Genomic DNA, 26,721 nt, shown 5'->3' on the forward strand with positions numbered 1-26,721 from the left:
GGGGCCGAGAGGTAGGCTTTGAGAGGGCTTTCAGTTGTGGGTTTACAAACTGTCTTGTGCGAGTATGTGCGGTGAGAAGGAGGGTATATCTTTCTGCTTTACAACTCTATATAGCTTTCAAGTTTCTGGGCTAGGTGAGAGTTGGGTTTTGTGCCACATGTAATCGTGTATTGGTATTCAAGATGGTGGAGAAAGCTAAGGGCAAAGCCAATCTGGATGTAGGTCTTAATTGAGACCGAACTAGGATAATCTTATTGAGTTGTTTTTTGTCGTTCTTGCTTGTTTTCTTGATTGATTCTGGTTTACTACTATGTTACGAATTAGAGAGATCATTGGGTGTGCTTGAGTGATTGAGAAATCATAGCTAAAGGTGAGATCTAGGTTAACAACTTGGTATCAGAGCCCGATCACCTCTGGAATTGATCAAAGATTCAAGAATCTCAAGACGAAGAAGGCGATCTCAGGGAATCAAGAACGGCACCAATTGCTTCTCGATCAAATATCGACAAGTTCAATGGGAGCAACGATTTCGACCTATGGAGGATCAAGATGGAAGCACTCCTCTGCAGTCTCGATATGGAGGAGGCGCTGGAACAAGAAGAAACAACCAAGGGAGAATCAATCGGGAAAGAACTTCAAGTTCTAACCGCATAACAGAATGAGGCACGGGTACAGATCAAGAAGAAGGCTTATAGCCTTCTTATTTTGAGCCTTGGAGACAAAGTGCTCAGGGAAGTGTCAAGGCTGAAGTCAGTGGCAGAAATCTGGAAGAAGTTGGAAGATTTGTATCTCAAGAAGACTCTCTCCAGCTAGTTATTTCTCAAGGCCAAGTTTTTTAATTTTAAGATGCATGAAAATCAGAAGCTCCAGGATCATTTAGATGATTTTAACAAACTTTGTTTAGACCTAGAAAACGTTAAATATGAAGAAGAAGACAAAGCCCTAGTTCTCCTATATTCATTACCTAAGACCTATGAGAATTTTGTAGATATTCTCCAGTATGGTAGGGATAAACTCTCTTTAGATGATGTAATAGGAGTATTAAACTCTAAAGATTTGAGAATTAAAATGGATAGTAAATCCTCACCAGCAGATGCATTAACTGCAAGGTCAAGAAGTTCTAAGAAAGATTCTAAGAACAAAGGTAAATCAAGATCTAAATCTAGCAATGGAAAAGGGCCAATTAAATGCTATTATTGTCAACAAGAGGGTCACATTAAAGTGACACTGTCCTAAGAGGAAGAAGGACTATGCTGATAAAGAGAAATCTGATTGGGGGGGGGGGGTGTTAATGTATGTGATACCGGATATGATAGTGCAGATGCATTAACTGTAAGTGACAAATCTAACAGCCAAGAATGGGTCATGGACTCAGGCTACTCTTTCCACATGACCCTTAGGAAGCAATGGATCCAAAACTTTAAGGAAATAAATGGGGGAAAGGTCCTATTTGGAAACGATTATGAATGTAAGGTCCAAGGGGTGGGAGATGTTATTAGATTAAAAACGCATGATGGAACCTTTAGGACCCTCACAGCTGTGAGATATGTTCCTGAACTTAAGAGAAACTTGGTTTCTCTTGGGGAATTGGATAGGTGCGGATATAAATTCAAAGGTGGGGGTGGAGTGATAAAGATAAATAAAGGCTCCCTAGTATGCATGAAAGTTGTGTTAAGAAATAGAATCTATTTCCTGCAAGCATCCACCTTATGGGGAGAAGCTGCAAGCGTAAGCTCGAATTCTCATGATAAGGCAAGATTGTGGCATCTAAGAATGTCACACACTAGTGAGCAAAGGCTCGAGGAACTTGCTAAACAAGGGATATTGGAGTTAGGTCAGTCCCTAGATCTAAGCAAGTGTGAATCTTGCATTTATGGGAAGGCAGCTAAGATTAAATTTAACAAAACAGCTATCCATTCATCAAAAGCACCCCTAGACTACATCCATTCAGATCTGTGGGGCCCAACTCAAACCATGACTCATGGGGGCTCTCAGTACTTTCTATCCATAATAGATGATTTCTCAAGAATGCTTTGGGTATATGTTCTAAAGTCTAAGGATAACACCTTTGAAACTTTCAGAACTTGGAAAAAAATGGTAGAAAATCAAATAGGTAGAACAGTGAAGGTTATTAGGACTAATAATGGATTAGAGTTTTACAATAGGGATTTTAATCAAATGTGTAAGGAGGGACGCATAATTAGACACTTAACAGCCCCCGGAAACCCTAAGCAAAACGGGCTAGCTGAGAGGACGAACCATACTCTATTAGAGAGAGTAAGATGCATGCTCTTTCATGCAAATTTGCCCAAATCCTTTTGGGGAGAGGCTATGTCCACAATAGCTTATATTTTAAATAGATCACCCTTGGCAACAATCCAGACTCCATATGAAAGATGGACAGGGCATAAACCGAGCCTATCACACCTTAGAATATGAAGCAAGGGAAATTAGAGCCAAGAGCCAAGAAATGCCTATTTATAGGCTACCCCCCAGGTGTTAAAGGTTATAAACTTTGGAACCTGAAATCAGATGGTCCTAGGACTATAGTCACAAGAGATGTGACATTTGATGAGTCATCTACCATAAAATTAGACAACCTTCAAACCTTAGCATAGTCTAGGAGAGGAAAAAGATGTTGTCCAAGTAAAAATCTCAGGATTTGACCCATCTAATACCCCAGAACAATCTGAAACTGCATATGAGTTTCAAGGATAGTAATCATGAAAATGATCAGGCCCTTGACCAAGCCCAAGAATCTTCTCATCATGAAGAATATGAGGTAGATAGTGATGTAAACTCCAGTCTAGGTGACAAACCAATCTGAACAGATATAGTGTTGCAAGGGATAGACGACCTAGGGTCCAAAAACCACCTAAGAGATTCGGGTATTTTGATCTGGTAGCCTATGCGTTTACCAATGCAACCGAAATAGGAGGGGAAGAACCTCTTACCTATGAAGAGGTAATGTCTTCTAAGGATGCTGGAAAATGGCAAGAAGCCATGAGTCTGAAATAGATTCTTTAAAGAAGAATCAGACTTGGGAATTGGTTGAAAGGCCAAAGGGGCAGCGCATGGTCAAGTGGTTGTTTAAGATCAAGCAAAGGGTAGGAATTAACCCTAAGCCTAGGTATAAGGTTAGGTAGGTTGCTAGGGGGTTTACCCAAGTTCAAGGAATTAATTTTAATGAAGTATTCTCCCCAGTAATGAGACATACATCTATAAGGGTTCTTTTAGCCATAACAGCCCACTTAGATCTCAAATTAGAGCAGATGGATGTTACCACTGCTTTCCTCTATGGGGACTTAGAGGAGAAAATTCTAATGGACCAACCAAAGGGTTTTGAAGCTAAATGAGAGATGGAGAAGGTATGTTTGCTTAAGAAGTCCCTATATGGACTTAAGCAGTCCCCAAAGCAATGGTATCGTAAATTTGATATGGTAATGGTAAGCAAAGGGTATTCTAGAAGTTTCTATGATAGTTGTGTGTACTATAAGCATGTTACACCTAGCATTTCAATGTATTTACTATTATATGTGGATGACATGCTCATTGCAAGTCAATCCCATCAAGAAATCCAGCTTCTCAAACAAAAGTTGAAAGTTGAATTTGAAATGAAAGAGTTAGGTAAAGCTAGGAAAATTCTAGAAATAGAAATTTCTAGAGACACTCAACATAGGAAGATATACCTATCCCAAAAGTCCTACTTAGCCAAGGTTCTATCCAAGTTTAGAATGCAAAATGTAAAGGCAGTTGGTGTGCCTTTTGCACCACACTTTAAGTTGTCTTCTGTCCAATCCCCTAAGAATGAGGAAGAAAGAAAGGAAATGAGTCATATCCCATACTCTAGTGCGGTAGGAAGCCTAATGTATAATATGGTATGCACTCGGCCAGATCTAGCTCATCCTATGAGTGTTGTAAGCTGTTTTATGGCCAATCCAGGGGAAGATCACTGGAATCCAGTTAAATGGATGTTCAAATATTTAGCCGGAACCCTAAGTCATGTCCTAACATATGGTGGTGCCAAGATAGGAGTTCAACCTAGTATTCTAGGGTATTCAAACGCAGACTATGCTGCTGATATAGACAAAAGGAGGTCCACATCTGGTTGGGTTTTCAAATTATGGAACTCTACAATTAGTTGGAAATCAAGCCTCCAACATATAGTAGCATTATCCACAACCGAGGCAGAATACATAGCTCTTTCGGAAGCTTTTAAAGAGGCTATGTGGCTTAAGGGATTAGTAAGTGAACTCCTAGGTTTAGAAGTTAAGGCAACCTTGTTATGTGATAGTCAAAATGCCATACATTTATCTAAAAATCAGGCACACCATGAGAGGACAAAACAAATAGATGTAAGACTTCATTTTATAAGAGAAATGATTGAAAATAAATCTGTTTTCTTATCTAAAGTGGCAGGTGAAAATAATGCAGTAGACATATGTCATGATCCTAGGGCTTAACCTAGGATCAGTTTGGGAATCGGAAGAATCCGATTCAGCTAAGCCAAGAACAGAAGGTAATTAGGGAGGAAATGGGAAGAATGAGGGAGAGATTAGAAGAAGTGTTAGGGAGATTAGAGAACAGAAAAAGAGGGAGATGAAGATCAAGGGGAGAGAATTTGGAAGAGGAGAAAATCAGATTCAATTCATTAATTTCTTGGATAACAAAACAAACCATTACAACAATCTTTTATAGGCATATTTGCCTTCTAACAGCCTAGCACATGCTCCCATGTTCTTCTAACCACTTGCTAAAATATCCCTAACAAACTATTTTATCCTATTACAATAATACCCTTTTATTGTTCATAGGGTCATGACAACATATTTACAAAAGCAGTTCCAACAACCAAGCTTCAGCATTGTTTGAAGATGTTACAGTTGGGACAAGCAGATATCTGAAGATTGCAAGAATTGGGAGAAGCCAAATCAAGCCAAATGGGTGGAGAATTTGTTAAATACATTTGTACTAGATTAGGGCTTGTAATGTAAGGGAAGTGTCATGTTGTATTTTTTGTATTTGTTCTTCTAGAAAGAGATGTTTTTAGAAGGCTGGACGAGATTGTTTTAACTGCCATTTGGGCAGTCAGTCAGGAGGTTATCTCCCGCCCCTATAGCTTATAAATAGGGGCCGAGAGGTAGGCTTTGAGAGGGCTTTCAGTTGTGGCGAGTATGTGTGGTGAGAAGGAGGGTATATCTTTCTGCTTTACAACTCTATATAGCTTTCAGGTTTATGGGCTAGGTGAGAGTTGGGTTTTGTGGCACATGTAATCATGAATTGGTATTCAAGATAATGGAGAAAGCTAAGGGCAAAGCCAATCTGGATGTAGGCCTTAATTGAGACCAAACCAGGATAATCTTCTCAAGTTGTTTTTTGTCGTTCTTGCTTGTTTTCTTGATTGATTATGGTTTACTGCTATGTTACAGATTAGAGAGATAGTTGGGTGTGCTTGAGTGATTGAAAGATCATAGCTAAGGGTGAGATCTAGGTTAATACTACCAGTTCATGTTCTCGGACTCTGCACTGTTTTTCATAATCCACTTTGCCACGGTGCCACAGTCCACCGGACGATGAGCTTCTTCTGTACACTGAAATTCCAGCTCAAAATAATGAAAGTCCTTATGGAACAAAAAATGAAATTATAACCATACATTTCTACAAAATCCAAGTAGACTTACATTCCAACAAAAGCCATATGAACAGAGACAGGAGACGTCATAGCCTCCACTACCAGCAACAAATTCAATAGCATACTCACAACCTGGGGCAGGACACCACTTGGTCTACCAAAACAAAATGGGGGAACAGAGAAATTTAGACAACAGAAAGGGAATTATTTTTCTTTTGATAAGTATCAATTAGGAAAACTAACAATAGAATGTAGACGATGAATAAAGGAACAAAAAATTGATCTTTCCTTGTTTGAAAACAAAACATCCATGAGCCACAATCACTTCAAAGGTAATCAAGAAGCATTTCCAACAAAAAAAATTATAAAAAACAAAGGCAGGAAAGATAAATAAATAACTAAATGAAAATATAAGAAACTCGAGGAAAAAGGAATACAATATCCTATATCCTATTTCTCTTTTTCTCATAAAATAATGTTAAAACTTTAGCAATTAATTCAGGAGAAATTGTCTAACAAATATTCACAAATCCTAGAGAAGGTACAAAGTTTTCCATGCAAAGGCAGAGGAAGGCCAAGGATAATTGCTATATTACAAGTAGTAGCTGTAAATGTGGAGACAGTGCTACAATAAACTGAACAGTAATGGGGGAAAAAACTTTTACACAGACAGGCAAGCAATAAACCAACTTCCACTTAAAGTTATAAATTAGAGCATCTGCTCACTGGTCCAAAAAACAGGTTTAGAGATAAAGATTGTCACTGTCTGATGCCATATATGTCTTGTGATTGCATACCACAAAATATTGGAATGTTCAATAGTTAAAACTATTTCTAGAAGGTGTGCTTACCAGCTCATGCAGAGAGGTATGATTGAAAGGAAATAGGTGGCCAGGAGTGAATTAAAATAAGGCATTACAAATAAAACTATAATAGCGAACAAGTCAATCACAGGTAAATACCAAACCGATCCTAACTATTATCTTTTAGTAATTTACATTAAAAAGTAATCATTAATTTCCTATTTCTAAAATTTTATTATCAAACAAAGCATAGGTTCTTTCAATCCAAAAATGAAATCAAGAAGATTTTAACTTTTCTGACGTAGGCAGTACCTATGACTATGAGACAAATACAACAGGACAGGTATATAGTTTTCAAGAAAAATAAAGAACCAACCGGTCAAGTAAATAGGCTAAAAGATTCTTTCTCTTGTTCTTTTTGTATAACTTAACATATCAAGCCTTTATCCCATCATATGGGGTCAGCTTTTTTATCATTAATAGAATGCTTAAGATAATTTATTTTATTATATTTGCAAATTTTGCAAAATAAACAAGGATAAAGAAACAAAATTATAAAAAATAACACAAACAAAAACATTTCAAAAAAAAGTTGAAATTGGCTTTTAAAAATTCATTTTTTGCAATGCTTTGGTCTCTTGAATTTTATCTCATCAACAACTTCTAAGCTACCCACAAATTCACGTGGAGATAGGTCTCATTTGACAACATCATCTAAACTAAGAGTGGATTCATATTCCAAACATACCTTTCTATTGTCCTCAATATAAGAACGAAGAAGGTAACGAGCATACTTCGCCTTATCGTCATCAGACGCCAATAGATTGATCATATCTTGACCCACTGTAGCATTGCAAGATGGATCTGGGCATCTCAACACCAAACATCCAGGGCCACCATCAATGGATGTGCTCATGTAAGCTACCACAGTAAAGAAACATATAAAGTATAAGAAGATCCCCTGATTCCATAAGCATGGTAAATACATGAACAAAAGAAGAAATAAACACAAGCATAAACTCCTCATGAAGCACATGAAATGGTTCAATTCTATCCATAGGCATGATGCCAAAATAGCTTGAATTTAAACTTTCATCCACAAGATGGATCAGGGCATCCAAACATAAAATATCCATGGCCACCATCAATAGATGTGTCTCATGTAACCTACTGCAGTATGGGACAACAACAACAATCACTAGCCTTAATCCCACTAGTTGTGCTGGGGTCAGTTGCGTAAATTCTAGAACTCCAACAATCTCTATCCATGGTCACACCCTCTGTAAGGCCATTATAGCTTGTGTCATGCTTGAGGGCTTCCTACCATATAATCTTCAGTCTTCTTCACACCATTTCATCCACTTCCCTCACAAGCACATCTATTGGTCTTCTTCACACCATATCCAAATAGTCTTAATTATGACAGCAATACCATATATTCAATAGGCTACCACAATCTGAAAGCATATAAAAATATAAGATTGTTAAGAGTTTGTCTAGAGTATTGAGGCAGCGACAACAGTGTTTTTTATATAGGTTATTATGTGGTTTAGAGAGTAGAGATAAGCAGTGGACTCACTTGTAAATAGCTGTCAAGTTGGGGGTAAAAGCGGTAATATCCAGTCTTGTAATAGCATAGGAATTGTCACCCTAATATTCTATAAATAGGTAAGGAGGGTTAGACAACAGAAGCGCATAATTCAGTTGTTTCTTGAGAAAGCTCTCTGAGAGGAAAGGCTGTGATTTAGAATAACTTTTGTAATCTTAAGAGAAGGCTTGTAATCAGGGGGTGCAACTGATGTGCTGTGATCATTCTTTCTGAATCAAAGAAGGCTGCTCTTGGAGGGTTCTTAAGGCTGGATGTAGGATTGCTTATTGCGATCTGAACTAGGATAAAATTGTGTGCCTATTGTGTGGTTCGATTGTATCTCTTTCATTCTTTCTTTGTTGAATTCTGTTCTTTCATTTACAGTTTATAATTTTTGTTGTTGGTTGATTTCAGGTGAGGAGTGTTGAGAGAATTGGCAAACTAGAAGTATTGATTGAGTTTCTAAGAGCTCCTAATCCTAACAAAGATGATCCCTTGATTCCATAATTATGGCACCTACATGGTGAAATAAAGAATTAACATAAACTTCCCGTGAAATACTTGAAATGATTAAATTAGTGCTATCTATAGATATGATGTCAAAATAGCTAAAGTTTTAGCTTTTATCCCATAATTTGAATTAGCAATTCAAAACCATCATGATAAGAATGTGAATGAGTCTGATTATGTCACAACCCTGTTGTGACTACTGCAGCCTTACCACAATCCCGAGGGGATTGATAGAGAAATTCAGAACTCCACTTGATAATGGAGTCGTCAGAAAGAACAGCAAGAAATTCGGAGAGAAAAGAGAGAAGAGAGTCAGGTAGACAAGAGTAATAGAGAGAGAGAAAGACCAGCTAGAGAATAGAATCTTCTTGATTGTTAGCATGAGATCTCCATCGCATGGAAGGTACCTTTATAAGGCTGTTGGAGGGTATATTTCCCTGACAGGGGGGGCCCTCACCCTTAACCGTATAACAACTTTGATTCTAACCAACTTACTGGACCACCTAGCGCTCTAAGGCTACAGCCGAAATGAAAACATACAATTGAAGATCTTAATTAGCAAAAATTTAAAGAAACGACTCTTAATAGACTGCCTCTGTGACAGATTACTTATCCCATACTCTATTAGTGAACCATATTTTCAAGGAACGAGAAGATGTAGCCCAAGAAATATTCTGATTATATCTTGAAGCCTTCAACTTGTACTCCCCCAAAAGCAATCCCACTCTAATAGCTCCAAACAAATCAATGAGTGCATTAAGATACAAGGACTAGTAGTAAGGCACAACATTAAACTACTGCTGTTATAATAGAGCTAATTCTAAAATTTATCCTATAATTTTCCATCAGCAAAACAGTTTATCAATATATAATATAGCTTCCTAACATTCATAAAACGAATGTGAATGAATCCAACTGCTTGGACCCTAGACAATTAGTGAACCATATATTCATGGCATGTGAAAGATGTTGCACCAGAAGCCTTAAGTCTTCCAGTTATATTCTGCCCAAAACTGATCCCACTCATAGCTACAGATTAAAAAATAATGGTAAACAAGTATTTTATAAACATTTTGATTAGATTTGTACTTCATGTCCTTGAGGTGCGTGCCTATGCCTACACCTAGCACTTCAGTCCACGCACCATTTGTACCCCCAATGCACCTTGTGTCTTTGACAACTATGATCTCACTAACGCCAAATCAAATGTGTGCATCAAGATTCTAGTAAGGCAAGCAACTACAACAAAAGCTTAGGGCTAGGGGGAAATTGGCTATATGCAATCTACATGATAAATAATTGAGTTACTCCAACATGGCCTTCTGCCACTGGGGATAATTAACTATTAAAAACATAGGAATGGAAGTAAAAGAGATGCACTTTCTGGACACAGCATCCAGAGTTTTTCCCAATAACAGGTTTCTCCTCAATATCATGATCAGGTTAACCATCTTTTATATGGAAAAACAAGTCCAAGTTAAGCATGTGACAAAAAATAAATCTATTATCTGCAAGCACTGCAGTGCGCATTACAAAAACAGACAAAAAAGGAAGGCACATCTTCAGAACATGGAACAATGACATCATTCATGTACAAAGTTTGAAAATGAATTGAATCATTGATTGTGTCGACCTTTCTTTTTATCCTCCAGAGTTTTCCCCAATAACAGGTTTCTCCTCACTATCATGACCAGGTTAACCATCTTTATAAGGAAAAACAAGGCTAAATTAAGCATGTGACAACAAATAAATCTATTATCTGCAAGAATTGCAGTAAGCATTACAAAAACAGACAAAAAGGGAAGGGACATCTTCAGAACATGGAACAAAGACATCATTCATGTACAAAGTTTTGGCATAGTTTTACCCAAGTTGTATGACTCAAATGAATGCTGTTATATCTAGGGTTGCTGGAACTAATTTCTTGGATAGAAATTCTACCACACTTACTCTCACACACTCACGGATTTGATTTAAGGAACAGATTTAATAGAATCAACAGAAAATAAAATAGAAAACAGAATTAAACCAAACAAGAAACACAAACCACACATCCACAAGAACATCAAGATTATCCTGGTTCATGCCATGTGAATGGCACTACATCCAGCCTCTAAGATCCTCCTGAGAGCAGTTTTTATTTCCAGAAAATGATCAATACAGTAGCGGCCCTTCTCTCCCTTCTATTCCCGAGCGCCCCAATTGTTTTCCCCCAAGATTACAAAGCTAACAGCCCTAGCCTTTCTCTCAGAAACAATCAGCACTCGTTACAAACAGAAAAATGAGAACTCTCTCTCCATTTGCTATCCCTTGCCCTCTATTTATAATAGTGGGTGGATGTCCCAATGAATATTATAGATATTTACAGTTTAACCCCCAAACTATAACTAATTACAATTTAGGTTACAACTTCTATCTAAAATCTTCAAAAGAAACTCTAGCAAACTGACATCATTCACTGCTACTGCCATCATCTTCTTCTTATACCATATACTCGAGACAACCTTTAACAATTCTCCACCATTGTCTTGAGTACACTTCAACCTTCATCCATCCAAGCTTTGGCCTTCCAATAGATGAAATGAACCTGCTCTCATAGGTTCTTCATGCTGCACCTAATCACTCAAACACAAAACAAACATCAAAGAAAACAAATCAATGCTGTAAGACATAACAATGGACCACCTTTGGATAAAGTTCCAGCTGCAATAACTAAACCTGCAACTCTCATTAGATTATTATCCTCCTCAAGGGATTTTCCTAATGGATACATTCCTAACACCAATAAGATTGGTTTATCCATAGTGTCTAAGTACACTCCACCATAAACCAAATCCATACTCAATGATACTCATTAATCCAAAAGTGTCCAAACTTTTTACACAGCATCACAACACAATGAACCTCACCTGGATTGGCCTTAACTTTACTAGACTTCCTCCTAGCTCCCAAAACCGGCCTTTAGGCTTTACCACTGTCTTTCTCTAATGTTTGCTTCAAACAAACAGGACTGCTCATCTCTACCTACCAGTCTACTAAGATATGCTTACAATTAGGGTAACCTAGGCTGCCTTAAGCTGTCCAAACCCTATTCCAATCTCTATGCCTTAGTCTTTCCCAACTTATCCTTCCTCCCACACTCTCAAACACTGATCTAAACACTCAGCTACACCTTGAGAGTTTTATTTTGGAGAAAATACCAATAAAGCTGCCCATCAATATACTAAGCATACCACTGGAATATTCACAGCTTCCCTATGCACTCAATTTTAACCCTTTTGGACTCTTCCAATCTTATATCTTACCTAAGGAACTACTATCATATCTCATACCTAGAGAGACCTTCTAAGCAACCAATCCTTGCTTACCTTTCCCTCTAGCCTCTTATTCCTTGGCTATACTATAAGATCACTTTTCTCTTAGTTTCCACATGGATAATGGCTGTTAGTGATACCTATTTGATCCAAATTAAGCCTTCATGTGCTGCTTTAATCAATGGCCATTTGTCTAGAATTTTTCCCAGACTTTTCCCCATTTCCAGCACCTTCCTTAATTCTCAAATAGACACTTCACTGCACTCCACCCCTTTAACCTAAGGGGTCTTTCATCTAAGTCCAACATTCTCCCCAAATTTACATGGCTCCATGCCATTCATTTGGACAAGAGTGCATTACCCCTTCTTATACAAAAGGTTCTATTTTACCAGCCTGCTCCTTGGCACTCAAAACCTAAGCCTAAGCATCCTTCAAACCCAACATTCCATACCTCACTGGTAGATTACTTGAGGTTCTATCTTTTACCCATCCTAGGCAACACTAGACCTTCTATTCCCTTGCTCATTACCTACAAGATGATTCTCCTTCCCTTTCATTGCTTAATCCAGATTTCGATCAACCATGGGCTTCACCATACAAGACAACCCTTGCACACACCCTTTCCCCTCACTGTTCACAAGGACCCTCAATGCAGGAGCCAAAGCTATACTAGCTTCCTCCCTCTCACAATCTAGCCCAAGCTTACACAATGAATATGACCAAAAAAATTTCAGATTTCTCTATTGCTATACCCTGGTTCATAGGTTAGTTTAGGACATTCCCAAAGGTGTCTCCTTGCTGTTTTCTTTACACAGCATCCCATATTTCATCCATTGCCCTTAGTATCAGCTAATTTCATGTCCTATTGGTAGAGTTTTCCCACATAGGTAAGAACCCTAGCTTTTGAAGGCCTAGGCATACCTATTCCACAACTCTAGTCCACCTAACTTTTCATACCAGAAGCAATTTCCAGCAAGCTTATTTTTAATTCCAGCAAGCTCATATACGCTTGGGAATTCCTTAGGAGCACACCATCTTCACTAGGTTCACCTCACCTAGCTCCACCATGAGACAAGGCCTAGATAGGTTCCCAAAACATCCTAGAAACTGATTTCTAATGGGATTTACTGATTTTGGAGACTTCTACATCTGGAGACCTAGTCAAACTACCTGGTTTCTATTCCTATGCACCTGCAAATTTTCCCCTCTCCTAATATCCCTAGCCTTAGATACCTTTCCTAGTCCTTGTTCACCATTGTGAGCCATCCTCAACAAATAACATAGCCTAACCTAAGTTATCATAGGCTATCTTTAGTGGCTGCAGCTTATCCACAGAACCTGCAAGCATGCACCACATAACCTCTATTCTTGAGGGTTGCTTCCATCTCTCTAAGAGATCCTAGCAACTCTTAGGACTTCAATTCTCACTATCTAATTATTCCTAAGGACATTAGGCTTTCTATAACAACAGGGATATATATTACAGCTTCTTAATAATCTGGAATAGCTCCGCCATGCATCCTATTCTCCCATCTCCAACTTGCTTAACCTTACTTTGATGCCTAGACAAACCATTCCCCCCTCCACCATGACTCTATGGGTAAATACCCTTTTCCTATGAGAATTACACCCTAACCCTAGGACCTATGCTATTTTTACTACATACCTAAAAAGACTATAGGACATCCGCACTCTAATAGCCAAAACCACACATGGTGTTTAAACATTTGGGATTGGTTCTTTTTTGGGATTCTTTCTTCCTATTTGGGCAATTCTTCTTCATATGCCCTTCTTCATGGCAATGAAAGCATTTAATCACTTTCTTGTTGATTTCTTTTCTCTTATCACAGATTTCCTTTTTTTGTACATCCGTAAGTGATTCTGGTGGTTTTTCCTCACTGCCTAAGGCCTCTTCCAGCCCTAAATTTCCTAGTAAAGCCCTCATCTTCATCTTCCAAAGGCCGAAATCATTCTGGCCATCAAACTTCTCTATGTCATACCTAGTGGCAGCCATTATTTGACACTATTCTATGACCGAGAATCAAAACAGAAGAAATCTTGATGAATCTTGATACTAGAAATAGGCTCTGATACCAATTTGTTATATCTAGGGTTGCTGGAACTAATTTCTTGGATAGAAATTCTACAACACTTACTCTCACACACTTACGGATTTGATCTAAGGAACAGATTTAATAGAATCAGCAGAAAATAAAATAGAAAACAGAATTAAACCAAACAAGAAACACAAACCACACATCCACAAGAACATCAAGATTATCCTGATTCATGCCATGTGAATGGCACTACATCCAGCCTCTAAAATCCTCCTGAGAGCAGTATTTATTTCCAGAAAATGATCAGTACAGTAGCGGCCCTTCTCTCTCTTCTATTCCCGAGCGCCCCAATTGTTTTCCCCAAAGATTACAAAGCTAACAGCCCTAACCTTTCTCTCAGAAACAATCAGCACTCGTTACAAACAGAAAAATGAGAACTCTCTCTCCATTTGCTACCCCTTGCCCTCTATTTATAATAGTGGGTGGATGTTCAAATGAATACTATAGATATTTACAGTTTAACCCCCAAACTATAACTAATTACAATTTAGGTTACAACTTCTATCTAAAATGTTCAAAAGGAACTCTAGCAAACTGACATCATTCAATGCTACTGCCATCATCTTCTTCTTATACCATATACTCGAGACAACCTTTAACAAATGCAAAGGAGAGTAACACAAAGATACATGGCCTACCAAATCATTCAAATCTAACTTCTTTGAAATTCTTTATTAATAAAATAAACTAAACACATCACTTTAGACTGTATTCTGGTATGCAGATCAGCAATAAACCAACAACTTTGAAGAAAGTAAAAAAAAAAAAAAACAAGTAATATTTCTAAGGGGAGCAAACCTCTCCAGCATGCACTGCAAAAAGGATGTCCACAAGCAGCAGCACTAATCCTGTCAAGAGGATAGCTTTCAAAACAGATCCCGCAAGATATCTGATCAAAGAAAAGTTGTACCAAGGACTAGAACATTAGCACACAAGAGAAGAAAGCATAAACCTATTTGGTCTACAGCAGCAATTGCCACATACACAACAAAAGTATTCAAAATTGACAATATTGAGCTTTTAATAACTTACTTCTTTAGCATTTCCTAATTCAAGAACTGGCCTTTCCAACAACCCCACAGTCTCGCGAACTCTATCTTCATCAGCAAACCATGCCTCATGCACATTACTCACACTCCTGTTCAGTTAAATTTTATTCGCACATCAAGCAAACAGAAACACAAGGAAGAGGTTGCTGGCATAGAGAATCTAAAATATCAACCTGCCATCTTATATGAATTTGCAACATGCACATAATTCAATTCTACGAGATCATATTGACACCATGCACCAAAACATATCCAATTAAATTGAGTAACATTAAATCAAATTCCATATCAGTCATATGTATCAAAACTACCAATGAAAGTGACGGAGTAGAATGCTAGCTGCTACTCTTGATATAGAGAGGACAGTGGAAACTGTTGTAATGTCATCCTCTTGATGCTGGTGTATGTCTGCTTCCTTCAAGACCATATAATTTTTCTGAAACATAAAACAAGATGTGTGAAATCCAGAGAAATCAAAAGAATTATCGTCATAAACCAACAACTCAAGACAATAGCAAACCAGAACAGACAAGACAAATGAGAAAGTATTGTGGTAGCATTGATGGCCTCATCAAAATACAAGTGCTTCAACAAAATGCATTCAGAACATGCTTAGTACATTAGTTGAAAACATGGGCTTCATATGCACTCAGTCACCTAGCCCGCTACAGGTCTCCATCCCCTCTACTTGTATGGTCTAAAATGATGTCATATGCACGTGCATGAGTATACAAGTCAACAAGGCATACTGTGGTACTGCATCACACACAATTTCCAGCACCTCAACAACAAATCAGCAGCACATTGGTTCCCGTACCAAGTTCTTCAAATGCACCTTTAGGTTCAAGCCTCACTCCCACTCTTGACCTTTACAGGTCCTCCCCCAGGCCAAGCTTCTCACTAGGCATCATGACACTGTTGTAATGCATCTCACACAATTTCTAGCACCTTGACAACTTGTCAGCAGCACTTTGGCTCCCATACCAAGCTCTTCAAGTGCACCTCGAGCTTCAAGCTTAACTCCCACTCTTGGCCTCCACCTCTCACCCTGTCCAAGCCTCTCACTAGGCATCATTGCACTAGGCAAAAGAGGAGTCTTACACATGGTCTTGAACACACACACACACCCTAAAACATGCTTGATTCAAAATGCATTTCAAACATACAAACAATGGACACACGTGCATGGAAAATCATGTCATTGTACTCACATGCTACCATTTTCATTTTCATGCACAATCCATAGTGAAAAGACCATAACAAGATATTTAACTTGGACTAGAACCTCAACCTTCTCTCAGAAAAACCTCATCCTTCCTAGGTCATTTCTCCTCTTCCATAGAACTTTTCCTCTTTCTCACTCTAAATTAGAGACCTTATCCTGGAGTAAATGGATGAGGGGAGCCTATTTATAGGCATTCCTAAGCATGTGACAGGCTACTGAGGCGGCTTGCTAAGTGTCATTCTCAATTTCAGCCATTAAGCCCTAGCTTGGTGCCATTCTTCTTCCTTTATTCTACACAAGTTGTTTTATCTATTGTCCAAACTCCAAAATAATAGATAAGTACTTATTAAGTCTCAAGACTTACACACTTCATTTTAGCAAACAACATAGTAAGGCAATAAACTTTGGTTCATCCTTACATTGATAGAGCTAAAGCCCTTCCGATCCAGATAATTCAAAAGATAAACCAGCACACGCATGGCAAACAACTTGGAGCAAATTGTATTAAACAAACATAAGACCACCCTTGTGATGTAGAACGATCAATAGAAAGATAGCTCTAATACCAATTGAAGTAAAACCCAAAAGACAAACACAATAACGGGCCAAAAATTCAATCACTAAACTATCTCAATAACATCGATAATCAAAGGCTTCTTTCAGTAACACACTAAACAACTATATATAGGCAACTAATAAACATAATCATACTCTAATTAGGATTCAAAAGACAAAATCCCAATATAACTAGATTCCAATGGAACCAATAACTAAAGATTACGGATTCTCTAAAAGGCAAATAAATCAAATTATGAAACAAATTAAAATAGGAAATAAACAAAAGAAGTAATACTAATTCTTATTTCTACTTCTGTGTCCTACATCACCTTGCTTCACAACTCCTAAAAGAACCACAAATTTTGTCAGAGCTATCCAAACAATCTACTTTTAAGAGGATTTTGTGGCATTTGCTTTTGTCAGCGCTTCTTCTTGAAGCTTCTTATTGTTACCAGAAATCATCAAGTGGAGATCCAAATTTTTCTTTCCTAAGAACAATCCCAATTACATGTCTCCAACGACCATTGACCAAAAAAGCAATAACTTCTCCTACTGAATGTCGGAGTCGACAAAAACCTTCTATTTAATTTAACATTTTAAAGGCATTGGACAACATAAATTCAGTTAATGTGTAGTATAACGTCTTAAACTGTGGTCCGGAAACAAACAAAATCAAGTCTCGTTCTTCCTATGTTCAGTTTGGCTCAAAGAGAAAACAATCAAATTTATTTGTCATAAATTTCGAAACTAAAGTAGTTTGATTAGATTCTGCAATATAACAACAATCAAAATTTACTAGCAAACCTAGTCCAACTTGGCCCAACTCTACAAGATAGCAGTAGGAGTGGAGGAAAAGAAGCATCCACGCTTGGATAACTTGTTGGACGCTAGAGTAAATGGCATCTAACAAGTTACTATAACTACCTTCAAATTGGATGGTCCTACAGACAGAACCAAGGTCGACCTATCCTGGGGAATAAACAAATGCATTACGGTGGCAATATCACTATGCCTCATTTTAGTTATTGATTTCAGCCTATTACATAGAAAATAACTACAACAAAAACCAAAGTGCCGAATTTCCCACCAATCAAATTGCAAAAAAACTATATTTCTCATATGGCAGGCTAAATACACATCAGAACAACCCACGACGTGAATCCACCACTTCAATTTCAAAAGGCACAAACCAGAAGCATTAAACAGGTTAACTTTGCATTTTTCATTTCCTCCAGCTATTCACCTGCTGCCTACTGGCGATAATATCATCGGAGTCATCGGAGTCATTGTCCATGAACTCGAAGACGCCACCATCGTCGTCGTCGCTGTATTCCCCCGCCGTATCGCCGCTGTAGTAGTCATCCAGGGACTCCGCGTCATTGGCGTCGTGCATATCATCCTCTGAATCCATGAGCAAACCCTAGACCCAAAAATAACCCTAGAATTCAGTGAGTATGCGATCCGATGGCCCCAAATAAGGGCACAGCTGTCAGATCGCTGAACAGCGATGTGCTGGACGACGAACGGGGGGGGGGAGAGAGATTTGAGAATTGGGAAGGAAACGTAGAATGATAGAACGGTGGCGCTGTTGGTGTTCCCCCGGAATTGCTGGCTTTGGATTGTGGTTTTGGGATATTTTTCTCCCCTCTGTCTCTCTCTCTCTCTCTCTCTCCCCCCCCTCCCCCCCCCTCTCTCTCTCTCTCTCTCTCTCTCTCTCTGAGAGGAAAAAAAGTATTAAGAATCTACTGTCAGTGGGTTAACTAAAAATATATATATATATGTTGCAGAGAGAGAGAGAGAGAGAGATCCATTTCGATGTGGAGGATGACGTCCAAATACAAACTACGAAACGTAACGTATTTATATATTTATTTTTGGACATTAGTTTAAATTGTAAGTCGGTTGGATTGATTTTTAAGTTTTGGTAATTTTAATTATTTTGTTTTGATTTAATTTTTATACTAAAAAATTAAAATAACTAAATCAATTTAAATTTCAAAAATAATATTATTTTTGCACTTTATTATTTTGATATTTAAGTTTTTTTATTTTTTTAGTCGATGTAATTTTTTAATTTATTCAATTTGAGAATCTATTGACATAAATTCAGTCCATTCAATTTGAATAATTTAATCGGTTCAGCGCTAAATAAATTTGAATAAATCTCTTATGAATTTGTATATATCATATTATTTTATGAGATATATTCTAAAATTTATTTGTGATATAGTATTGTTAATTATTGACTCATCAATAAATGCACATTCTCTAAAAATAAATTACGTTTATTGCATATTGGCATTACTTTTTTAAAAAATTATAAATAATTTGAACACAATCAAAAAATATTTTATAATTTATAAAGTATTTATAATTGTTGAAAAATAATTAATAATATATGAAAAATATTATTAATATATTAAATGAATACTTATAATTTGAGAAGTGTCAAAATTAAGTGCAAAGAACATATAAATAACATTACGAACGAAAAAATAAGAACATGCTCAGCTTCATTTAAAACTTAAGTAAACTAGTTAATTTTAGTTTGATTTAAATATTTTAATTTTTTTCATAAAAATAATTGAATATAGACTGTCTATTTTAATCCGAAGCCCAATCAATCTAGTTTTTATTTTAAAATCTTTGCAACTTTTTCATCTTGATCCAATTCAACATTAGGAGTGAGCGTTCAAAATACTATAACCGAACATATATTAAATATCAAATCGAATCGGCCGAACAAATATAAAAATTAAATAAATAAAAAATTTAAAAAATCAAACAAATAAGAAAAATTGAAAACAACAAAAAAATGACAAAACTGAACAAAAATAATCTAAGTGTTGGTAAACAACATCATTTGACACTTTGGGTCGGTTAGATTATTTTAATTTTTTTAATATGAAAATCGAATTAAATTAAAATAATATAAATTATCAAACTTAAAAATCAAACTAAATTAACAATTAATTTGAATTAAATTGAACCGATAATTTCAATTGTGGATTATTTGGATTAAACCATAATTTGCTAACCCCTGTTCAATATAGAACCAATTTGATTGGTATGAAGTGGAAGAAGACTGCTAATAGAAGGTGGCAGACAAATTGGGTTAGGTGGATGGTCTTTTGAGAAATTGAACAGTCTAAAGTTTGGACTCACATATGACAAACCTAAGGACCAGTGGGTAGTGGCTTAGGACCTGTGATTTGATGGGCCTGGTACTTTATGATGGGCCCGGCCTCTAACTTCATGGGCTGCTTGGTATTGGGCGTTTATGGAAAGGGCCTATTCCAACAGGAGTGGCTTTTGAGATGCTTTAGAAGGAGATTAAGGAAGCCCATCAATAATATGTCATTATTGTTTTGTGATTAAAAATCATTTGTTATTATTGTGAAATATTTAATAGTCTGAGAATTATTTTTATAATAATAATATATTTTTTAAAAAATAATTTAATATTCAGTCTAATCGCTTGAGAAATGTTTTTTAATGTTATGTTAACATCAAAATGTAGTGATTATGAATTATCATTAAAAAAAGGGCACCTTGCGGACCATGCCCATTAACATTTGAGTGGTTGAAATCTATGATGAATGAAAATATCTCGGCCACTATTCAGTATTTGTAAAATGTTTTTATTTTTGAAATGTCAAAAAACATTTTTAAGTCGTTTCTATAATTTTGAAAACGTTTCAAAACTATTTCATAATATTAAAAAAATATCAAAAATAGATTTCCTCCCACGAAGATGTTAAAAACCAAAAAATTTCCATCTCTAACTATATTAGAGTTAACTAGGTTAGAGATGTAATTTTCCTATAACTCAAAATTTTTAATTTTTTCAGAATTTATTTCTAGAATTTGTTTGAATATATTATAAAATTTATGTGTATTTTTAAATTGAATAATTATTTTTTATAATTTTTTAAATTAAAAATTATATTTACAAAATGGTCATATATTTTTGTTATTTACACATTTTTCTCATTTTTGTTTTGTATTGTATTCGTTTTTTGTTTTCGATTCTATGCAACCTAGATTGAAATATCTTAAAATTTGGTGTCTATTTCAAGCATGTGTTGGTTTTCGATGAATTTAATTATATGTCTTATTATATAGAGAAATAAATGTATTGAATGGTAAAAAAAACTCTTAACTTTATATTATTGAGTTTGATAAATTAGAAAATATGACGGTGAGATTGTCTGAAAAAAAAAACTATTTATAGTGGTTTGGAGATAATTCTTTCTTTAGGTATTCTTGTTATGTAATATTTAGGAATAATTATCCTAAACCATTTATCGAAATTAGCTTTATTCTTTTGTTGTTGCTCAAATATAATAATAATTTTTTTTATACGAAAAAGTGTATCGATCTTGATACGGGTGACCTGCAAGGAATAAATCAGTTAAGACACGAGTGAGTCTCACATGTGGACTTTCCGATGTTTAAATTAGTCTCTCAAATAAAGTATATAAAACTAATAGAGTTGTAGTTTTAATAAACTTACAAGCCTTTTTTTGTTAGAGGAAAAGTCTTTTTTTATAGAGATGATGAGACTAAGAGATAGAGAGAAAGCCATGATTTTCAACAGGTATTTCAGGCTCTCTTCCAAATTTGTAAAAGGTAAGTTTGATTTGATATTCCTAATCTCTCAGCCATACTAGTCTTCAAGTGACCTCATCGACCTTTCAATCACTCAAACTTGATCTCAATTTTAGTCAACTCATGAATTTTGAGAGAGACTATCAAGTGAGCTCACTCACCCAAGTGTCTCTCAAGAGGCTCTTGGGTAAGGTCTCTCACCAGATCGCTCGATGGATTGGGTTGTGGACTTCTTTCTTTGTATTTGGGCTTATCATTAGGCATAGACTTACTTTATTGAACACAACACCTCTAAAATTGATCTTTTTTTAGGATTTAGGAGAAAATGTTTTCATCAAAAACTTATCGAGATTTTTATGACAAATTGCTAGATTATAAGAAATAATCCATGATTACGAGTTCAACCCATAATATATGGGAATCCTAAGTAAATTAGGTAAAACTAACCATACTTCAAATTGATTAGCAATTGGGCCTAATAGAAAACCAACCTTCTTTTTTTTATTTTTTGGGTTGGGGTGAACAATATTTGGTTAAACAAAAATAATTGAATTGAATTGACTAAAATCATCAATTTGATTTAGTTCGAATTATAGGTCAATTCAATTTTCAAATTTGACATTTTTGATTGTTTCAGCTTAGTCCAATCTCCATATTGAAAAAAATGAAAATAATTGGATCGATAGAAATGTAAAAAATACATCATTTTTACACTTTTTTATTTCAAATTTTCAGTTTTTTCGATTGACTCGAATTTTTATTTTAGATTTTTTTTTTTTTTTTTTTGGTTTGCTCGATTTGAAAATTTATTTGATTGCTTCGATTCAGCTTTTGACATAAATTCGATCTATTTAGTTATTAGACATACCAAGTAGTCACCCATATTTTTTTACCCTCGAATCAAATTTCAATAAAATATCAAAGCGGGGAATGATCTAATTGAGTGAACCAACAAAGGAGAGAATGACGTAATTAATGGGACTAAAATCAAGCATGGCCCAAACAAGACATATAATGTTAAATGAACCAAACTCAATAATTAAATGGGAAACCCTACCAACTTCTTCCTTTAAAGTAAATAATAAATGGGAAAGTAGCAGTCTGGAAGCATGTGATCGCAACTTAATAAAATCCCAACTTAATAAATGCAGACTCTATTGATAGCAACTTAATAAAATCCCAAGATATTTTCAAGAAATAAATGCTGAATCTATTTTTGAGCCCTGCCCAGAAAGGAAAAAGTCATGGAGATTGTTAACGATTGTTGTCGGAACAGTTGTTAAGGTATATTTAATATTATTGTATTTAAGAAAATTGGCTCAAATCTAAAATAGAGTCGAGAGGAAAGAGCTCGAGAAGGGAAGCTCGAGAGATTTTTTCAACAAAATAGTTCTCAGGAAACTCTCTTAAATGCCTCTTTTGAGTTCAATCATATGTCAACTCATCTCTCCGATGTCTCTGCTTAAAAATAAAAAATAAATGATTTTGAAATATGTGGATACTCTTCCATCTATCAAGTTCTATACCTATAAACAAAAAGTAATTTAACTAGTCGTTGACTAAAAAATCACTCAAATTATACCTATCTTGATCTTATATACTCTTTCGCAGAGGTTGACTTAAGCTCTCTAAGCTTAACTCAAACATACCTCTCTAAACTTAACTCAAACATAACTCTATTCTTTTTTGATACGAAGAAATGTCAAACCAAAATACCTAACAGGGATTAACTCTTCCTAAAAATGAGGTTGTTAGGACCTCAATCCAATCACTAGCCCTATATTCAACATCCCTTTCATTGCGATTAAAATAATGACTTTGAGCATGGCCAATTCTCATAGTGTGACGAGCGAAACAAATTCAACTTTGTATGGCTAACCAACAATTTCAGCTTCATGCAGTTGAGTCGCAACCTGTAATCCAAACTAAGGTTGGGTTTTTGGAGTTAGCTCACCCTCGTAGGATCGCAACCCTTTGTCCCATACATTATAGCATGTGTGTCACTCGAGGGCCTGCACAGGGGGCATCCTGCATTCTTAATCGTTTTTTATTTTACAGATCTATTTGAGACTAGAAAATAAAGATGATATTTTTCTATAATTACAAATTTATTGTTATATCTCAATAACAATAGATATTAAGAATAAAATACATTAAATATGCAATTGCTACTATATATGTTCAAGTTGGCTAAAAAATTCAATATGAGAATTGACGGAAGACACCGGCCTATTAATGCTTGAATTAGATTAAAAGTATGAAAACACGATCGATCTAATTAGTCATTTATATGACTTAACTTTCATGATTTAATGTCGATACATTAATTAGACGAGTGAGATTGAGTTTGAGTTTTTGGTCACATCGTTATTTATATCTTAGAAAGTATTATTTTAATAACTCAAAGTTTGATATTTTGGTTCACATTTTATATTATTACGTCATAAAATATAAAATATTATTATAAATATCAAATTTAAGTGTCCTTTTAAATATAATGAGCATCACTTAGTCCTGTGAAAAATCTTTGTACGGTTAATTTAATAATTTATTATTCGTGTATATGTAAGTGCTTGTTATAAATAATTTGTGATAGTTTATTGGTGATAAGGTTATTATTTTTTTTATTTTTAAATTATGTTGAGCAAGTCTAGACATACTCAAATCCCATGCTTAGCACGTAGTTTAAATCACGGAAATATCGAAATAGTGTTATTTTGATGTTTTTGAAACATTTCTTGCTCCAAAGCGTAAAAAAATATAGAAAAACTTTTCCATGCTATTTTTATAATTTTAAAAATATTTTGATGTCATTTTGTAATATTAAAAGTGTTGAAAATGCATTTTTGATTTAGAAACACTTTTATGCTCTACGACTGTCTTAGAGAGGAAAGCAATTTCATCTTTGCTGTCCTGGTGAGCCTATCAGAAATAAAAATAACTTATGTTTATGTTTGTTTTAATAAATGATAAAATTTATGTTTATGTTTGATTGAATAATTATTTTTTTATAATTTTTATTAAAAATATATTTACACAAAAATTCTATATATTTTATATTTATGAATTTATTTTACTTTTTTAAAAATGTCATTTCCTCGTTCACATTTCATATCGTATTCGTTTTTGTTTTCATGCAAACCTAGATTCAAATTAGAGACCTTTGATAGTATGACTTCGCTAGGCTCCCAAATCAAAATTTAAAATCTCATGTAGCGCAAATGATCCATTGCATATGTTTAGGAGCTAAAATTATCACAAGATCATGAGATCAAATTTGTTTTTGTATAACTGTCGATAATTTGCGTCTATTCTAGAGGTTAAGTTCTAAACTCTGGCCCTTAACTCACCTATTTGTCTATTCCGATTGAGAGTGTACCATGCCATAAATTTTAAATATGATGAGATGATTCAAACTGAAAATTATACATTGATCGAGAACTCTTCAAATTTCTAATGTTAAAATAAATTTTAAAAAAAAAAACCTATTTAACCATGCCCTTGTTACCATTTCATGGGCATATGGGGAAAAAAATGCTCACACGATAATTCATTCAAAATTTGACAAAAGTATGGAAAAGAACAATAAACAAGTAAACTGTTCATATTGACTTCCCTTACAAATAATTAAGGCCGCGTTTGGAAGCAACACCTTGTTGTTTTAATTCTACTGTTAAAAGTGAAAAACTTTTGCTCAATCATTGGTCAGCCTGATATCGGGGGACTGTGGATGGTCCTCCGCGCATGGCCACTGGGCGTAGGTCCATGCACCATCACGATTACTCCATCTGAGCCCTCCGATCAGACAATGGCCCACTTACCAACGCGGTGACAAAAGCAAAGAGGACCACTTCCACACGTGGCAACATCGGGTGGGTTGCAGAGCGAAGGGGCATTGCAGCGCGTACGTATGTCATTCACGCGGAATTATTGACGGATGGAGACGGCCACGTGGGTTGTTGCCTGAAATTGTCCCCATCAAGAGACCGTAACCGGCGTGAAGGGCCCACGCGGCACGTTGTGGATCACGGACAACATCCGCAGGTGGCCCGATATGCATGTAATATATATAATTAAAAATATTTCAATATAATATATTTTTTAATTGTGTGGAGTATTCTTAACATTTACCGAATATTCGCGTTCATGGACACTATTTAATTTTGGCCAAATTCACTTTCTTTTTGTTTGTGTGATTATTCTAATTTTTTTTATTTTTTAAATTATATATTTAAATTTAAATTTTGAGTTAATTTATCTCTATACTTTAATCTTTTATTGTGTAATAATTTAATTTTTTTGTTACATCGATTACGAATTTTATATCTATATTTTCGAATCAATTTAATACTTATACTTTCATATATAATAAAAAAATATAAAGTGAAATGATAAAATATACTTTACATTTTATTTACGTCAAAATACATATGTTAAATTGATTAAAAAATATAAATTTAGATGTGTAATTGAAGCAATTAAAAGTTCAAATTATCACATGAAACTAAAGTCAAAGTACATGAATTAAATTGTCTAAAAAATATAAGTTTAAAAGTATAATTGAAATAATAAAAAATTCAACTAATCGTACCAAAAAATGTAAAAGTGCAATGACAAATTCAGGTATGGCCATTGAATTTTCCCAAGTAAAATACATATTTTAACATATGTACTTGCACTTTTTTTATTTAGAGATTTAAATTTTTTATTATTTCGATTATACTTCTAAATTATATAATTTCAAATCAATTGCATTCTTAAACTTTTTATTATTTCAATTATATCAATGAACTATGTTTAATTCATTATGCTTAATCAATTTATTGAGTTGAAAAATTAATTCAAAATTGTATAGTTTAAATGTATAATTGAAATAATAATAAATTTTAAGTATATAAAAGAAAAAAGTGTTGTATTTTGCCATGGATCATGATATCGGTACTCTTTGAACTACCAAAAAAGTTGAAATGATAAAATTACCCTTGCTTAAATTGTAAATTACATTTCTTGCTTTTTTTTAGTGAGACGACGAGGTGAGGCAGTGTGAGGCGACAGCTTGAGCCGGCCTTGGGCCAGGGCTACAGCCCAGGGCCCACAACTGAGGGGGGCCCAATTTTTTTTTTATGTTTATGTATATATGTGTATAAAAAATTAACAAAAGAAGTTATCGCTTATACCTGCTAAAAGAAGATTTCATTACTATTTTTATTTTGTAGGTACATGTAATAATTGTTTTTGTTTTGATTAATTGTGGAGGAAGAAAGGAAGATTGATCAAATCAATAAATACTTACGAAAATTTGGGAGAAATCATG

At 35.2% G+C, this 26,721-nt stretch overlaps 1 protein-coding gene across 2 annotated transcripts in view; it reads right to left on the minus strand.

Annotated features, from left to right (window-relative positions):
- LOC127811686 (probable E3 ubiquitin-protein ligase ARI7) overlaps positions 1-18,510 on the minus strand; it is a 33,141-nt gene extending 14,631 nt beyond the window's left edge. For both annotated transcript variants that reach the window (XM_052351783.1, XM_052351782.1), the window contains exons 1-7: positions 18,040-18,510; positions 15,325-15,449; positions 14,997-15,102; positions 14,763-14,853; positions 7,184-7,356; positions 5,682-5,786; positions 5,503-5,591 (exon numbers count right to left, since the gene is read on the minus strand). In XM_052351783.1, the coding sequence (XP_052207743.1) occupies positions 5,503-5,591; positions 5,682-5,786; positions 7,184-7,356; positions 14,763-14,853; positions 14,997-15,102; positions 15,325-15,449; positions 18,040-18,207 (857 nt within the window). In that variant the 5' untranslated portion in view covers positions 18,208-18,510. The remainder of the gene's footprint in view (positions 1-5,502; positions 5,592-5,681; positions 5,787-7,183; positions 7,357-14,762; positions 14,854-14,996; positions 15,103-15,324; positions 15,450-18,039) is intronic.
- Between the last annotated feature and the right edge of the window lie 8,211 nt (positions 18,511-26,721).

The sequence above is a fragment of the Diospyros lotus genome, chromosome 10 (genome assembly GCF_014633365.1).
Source record: "Diospyros lotus cultivar Yz01 chromosome 10, ASM1463336v1, whole genome shotgun sequence".
In the NCBI taxonomy this organism is placed as follows: Eukaryota; Viridiplantae; Streptophyta; class Magnoliopsida; order Ericales; family Ebenaceae; genus Diospyros; species Diospyros lotus.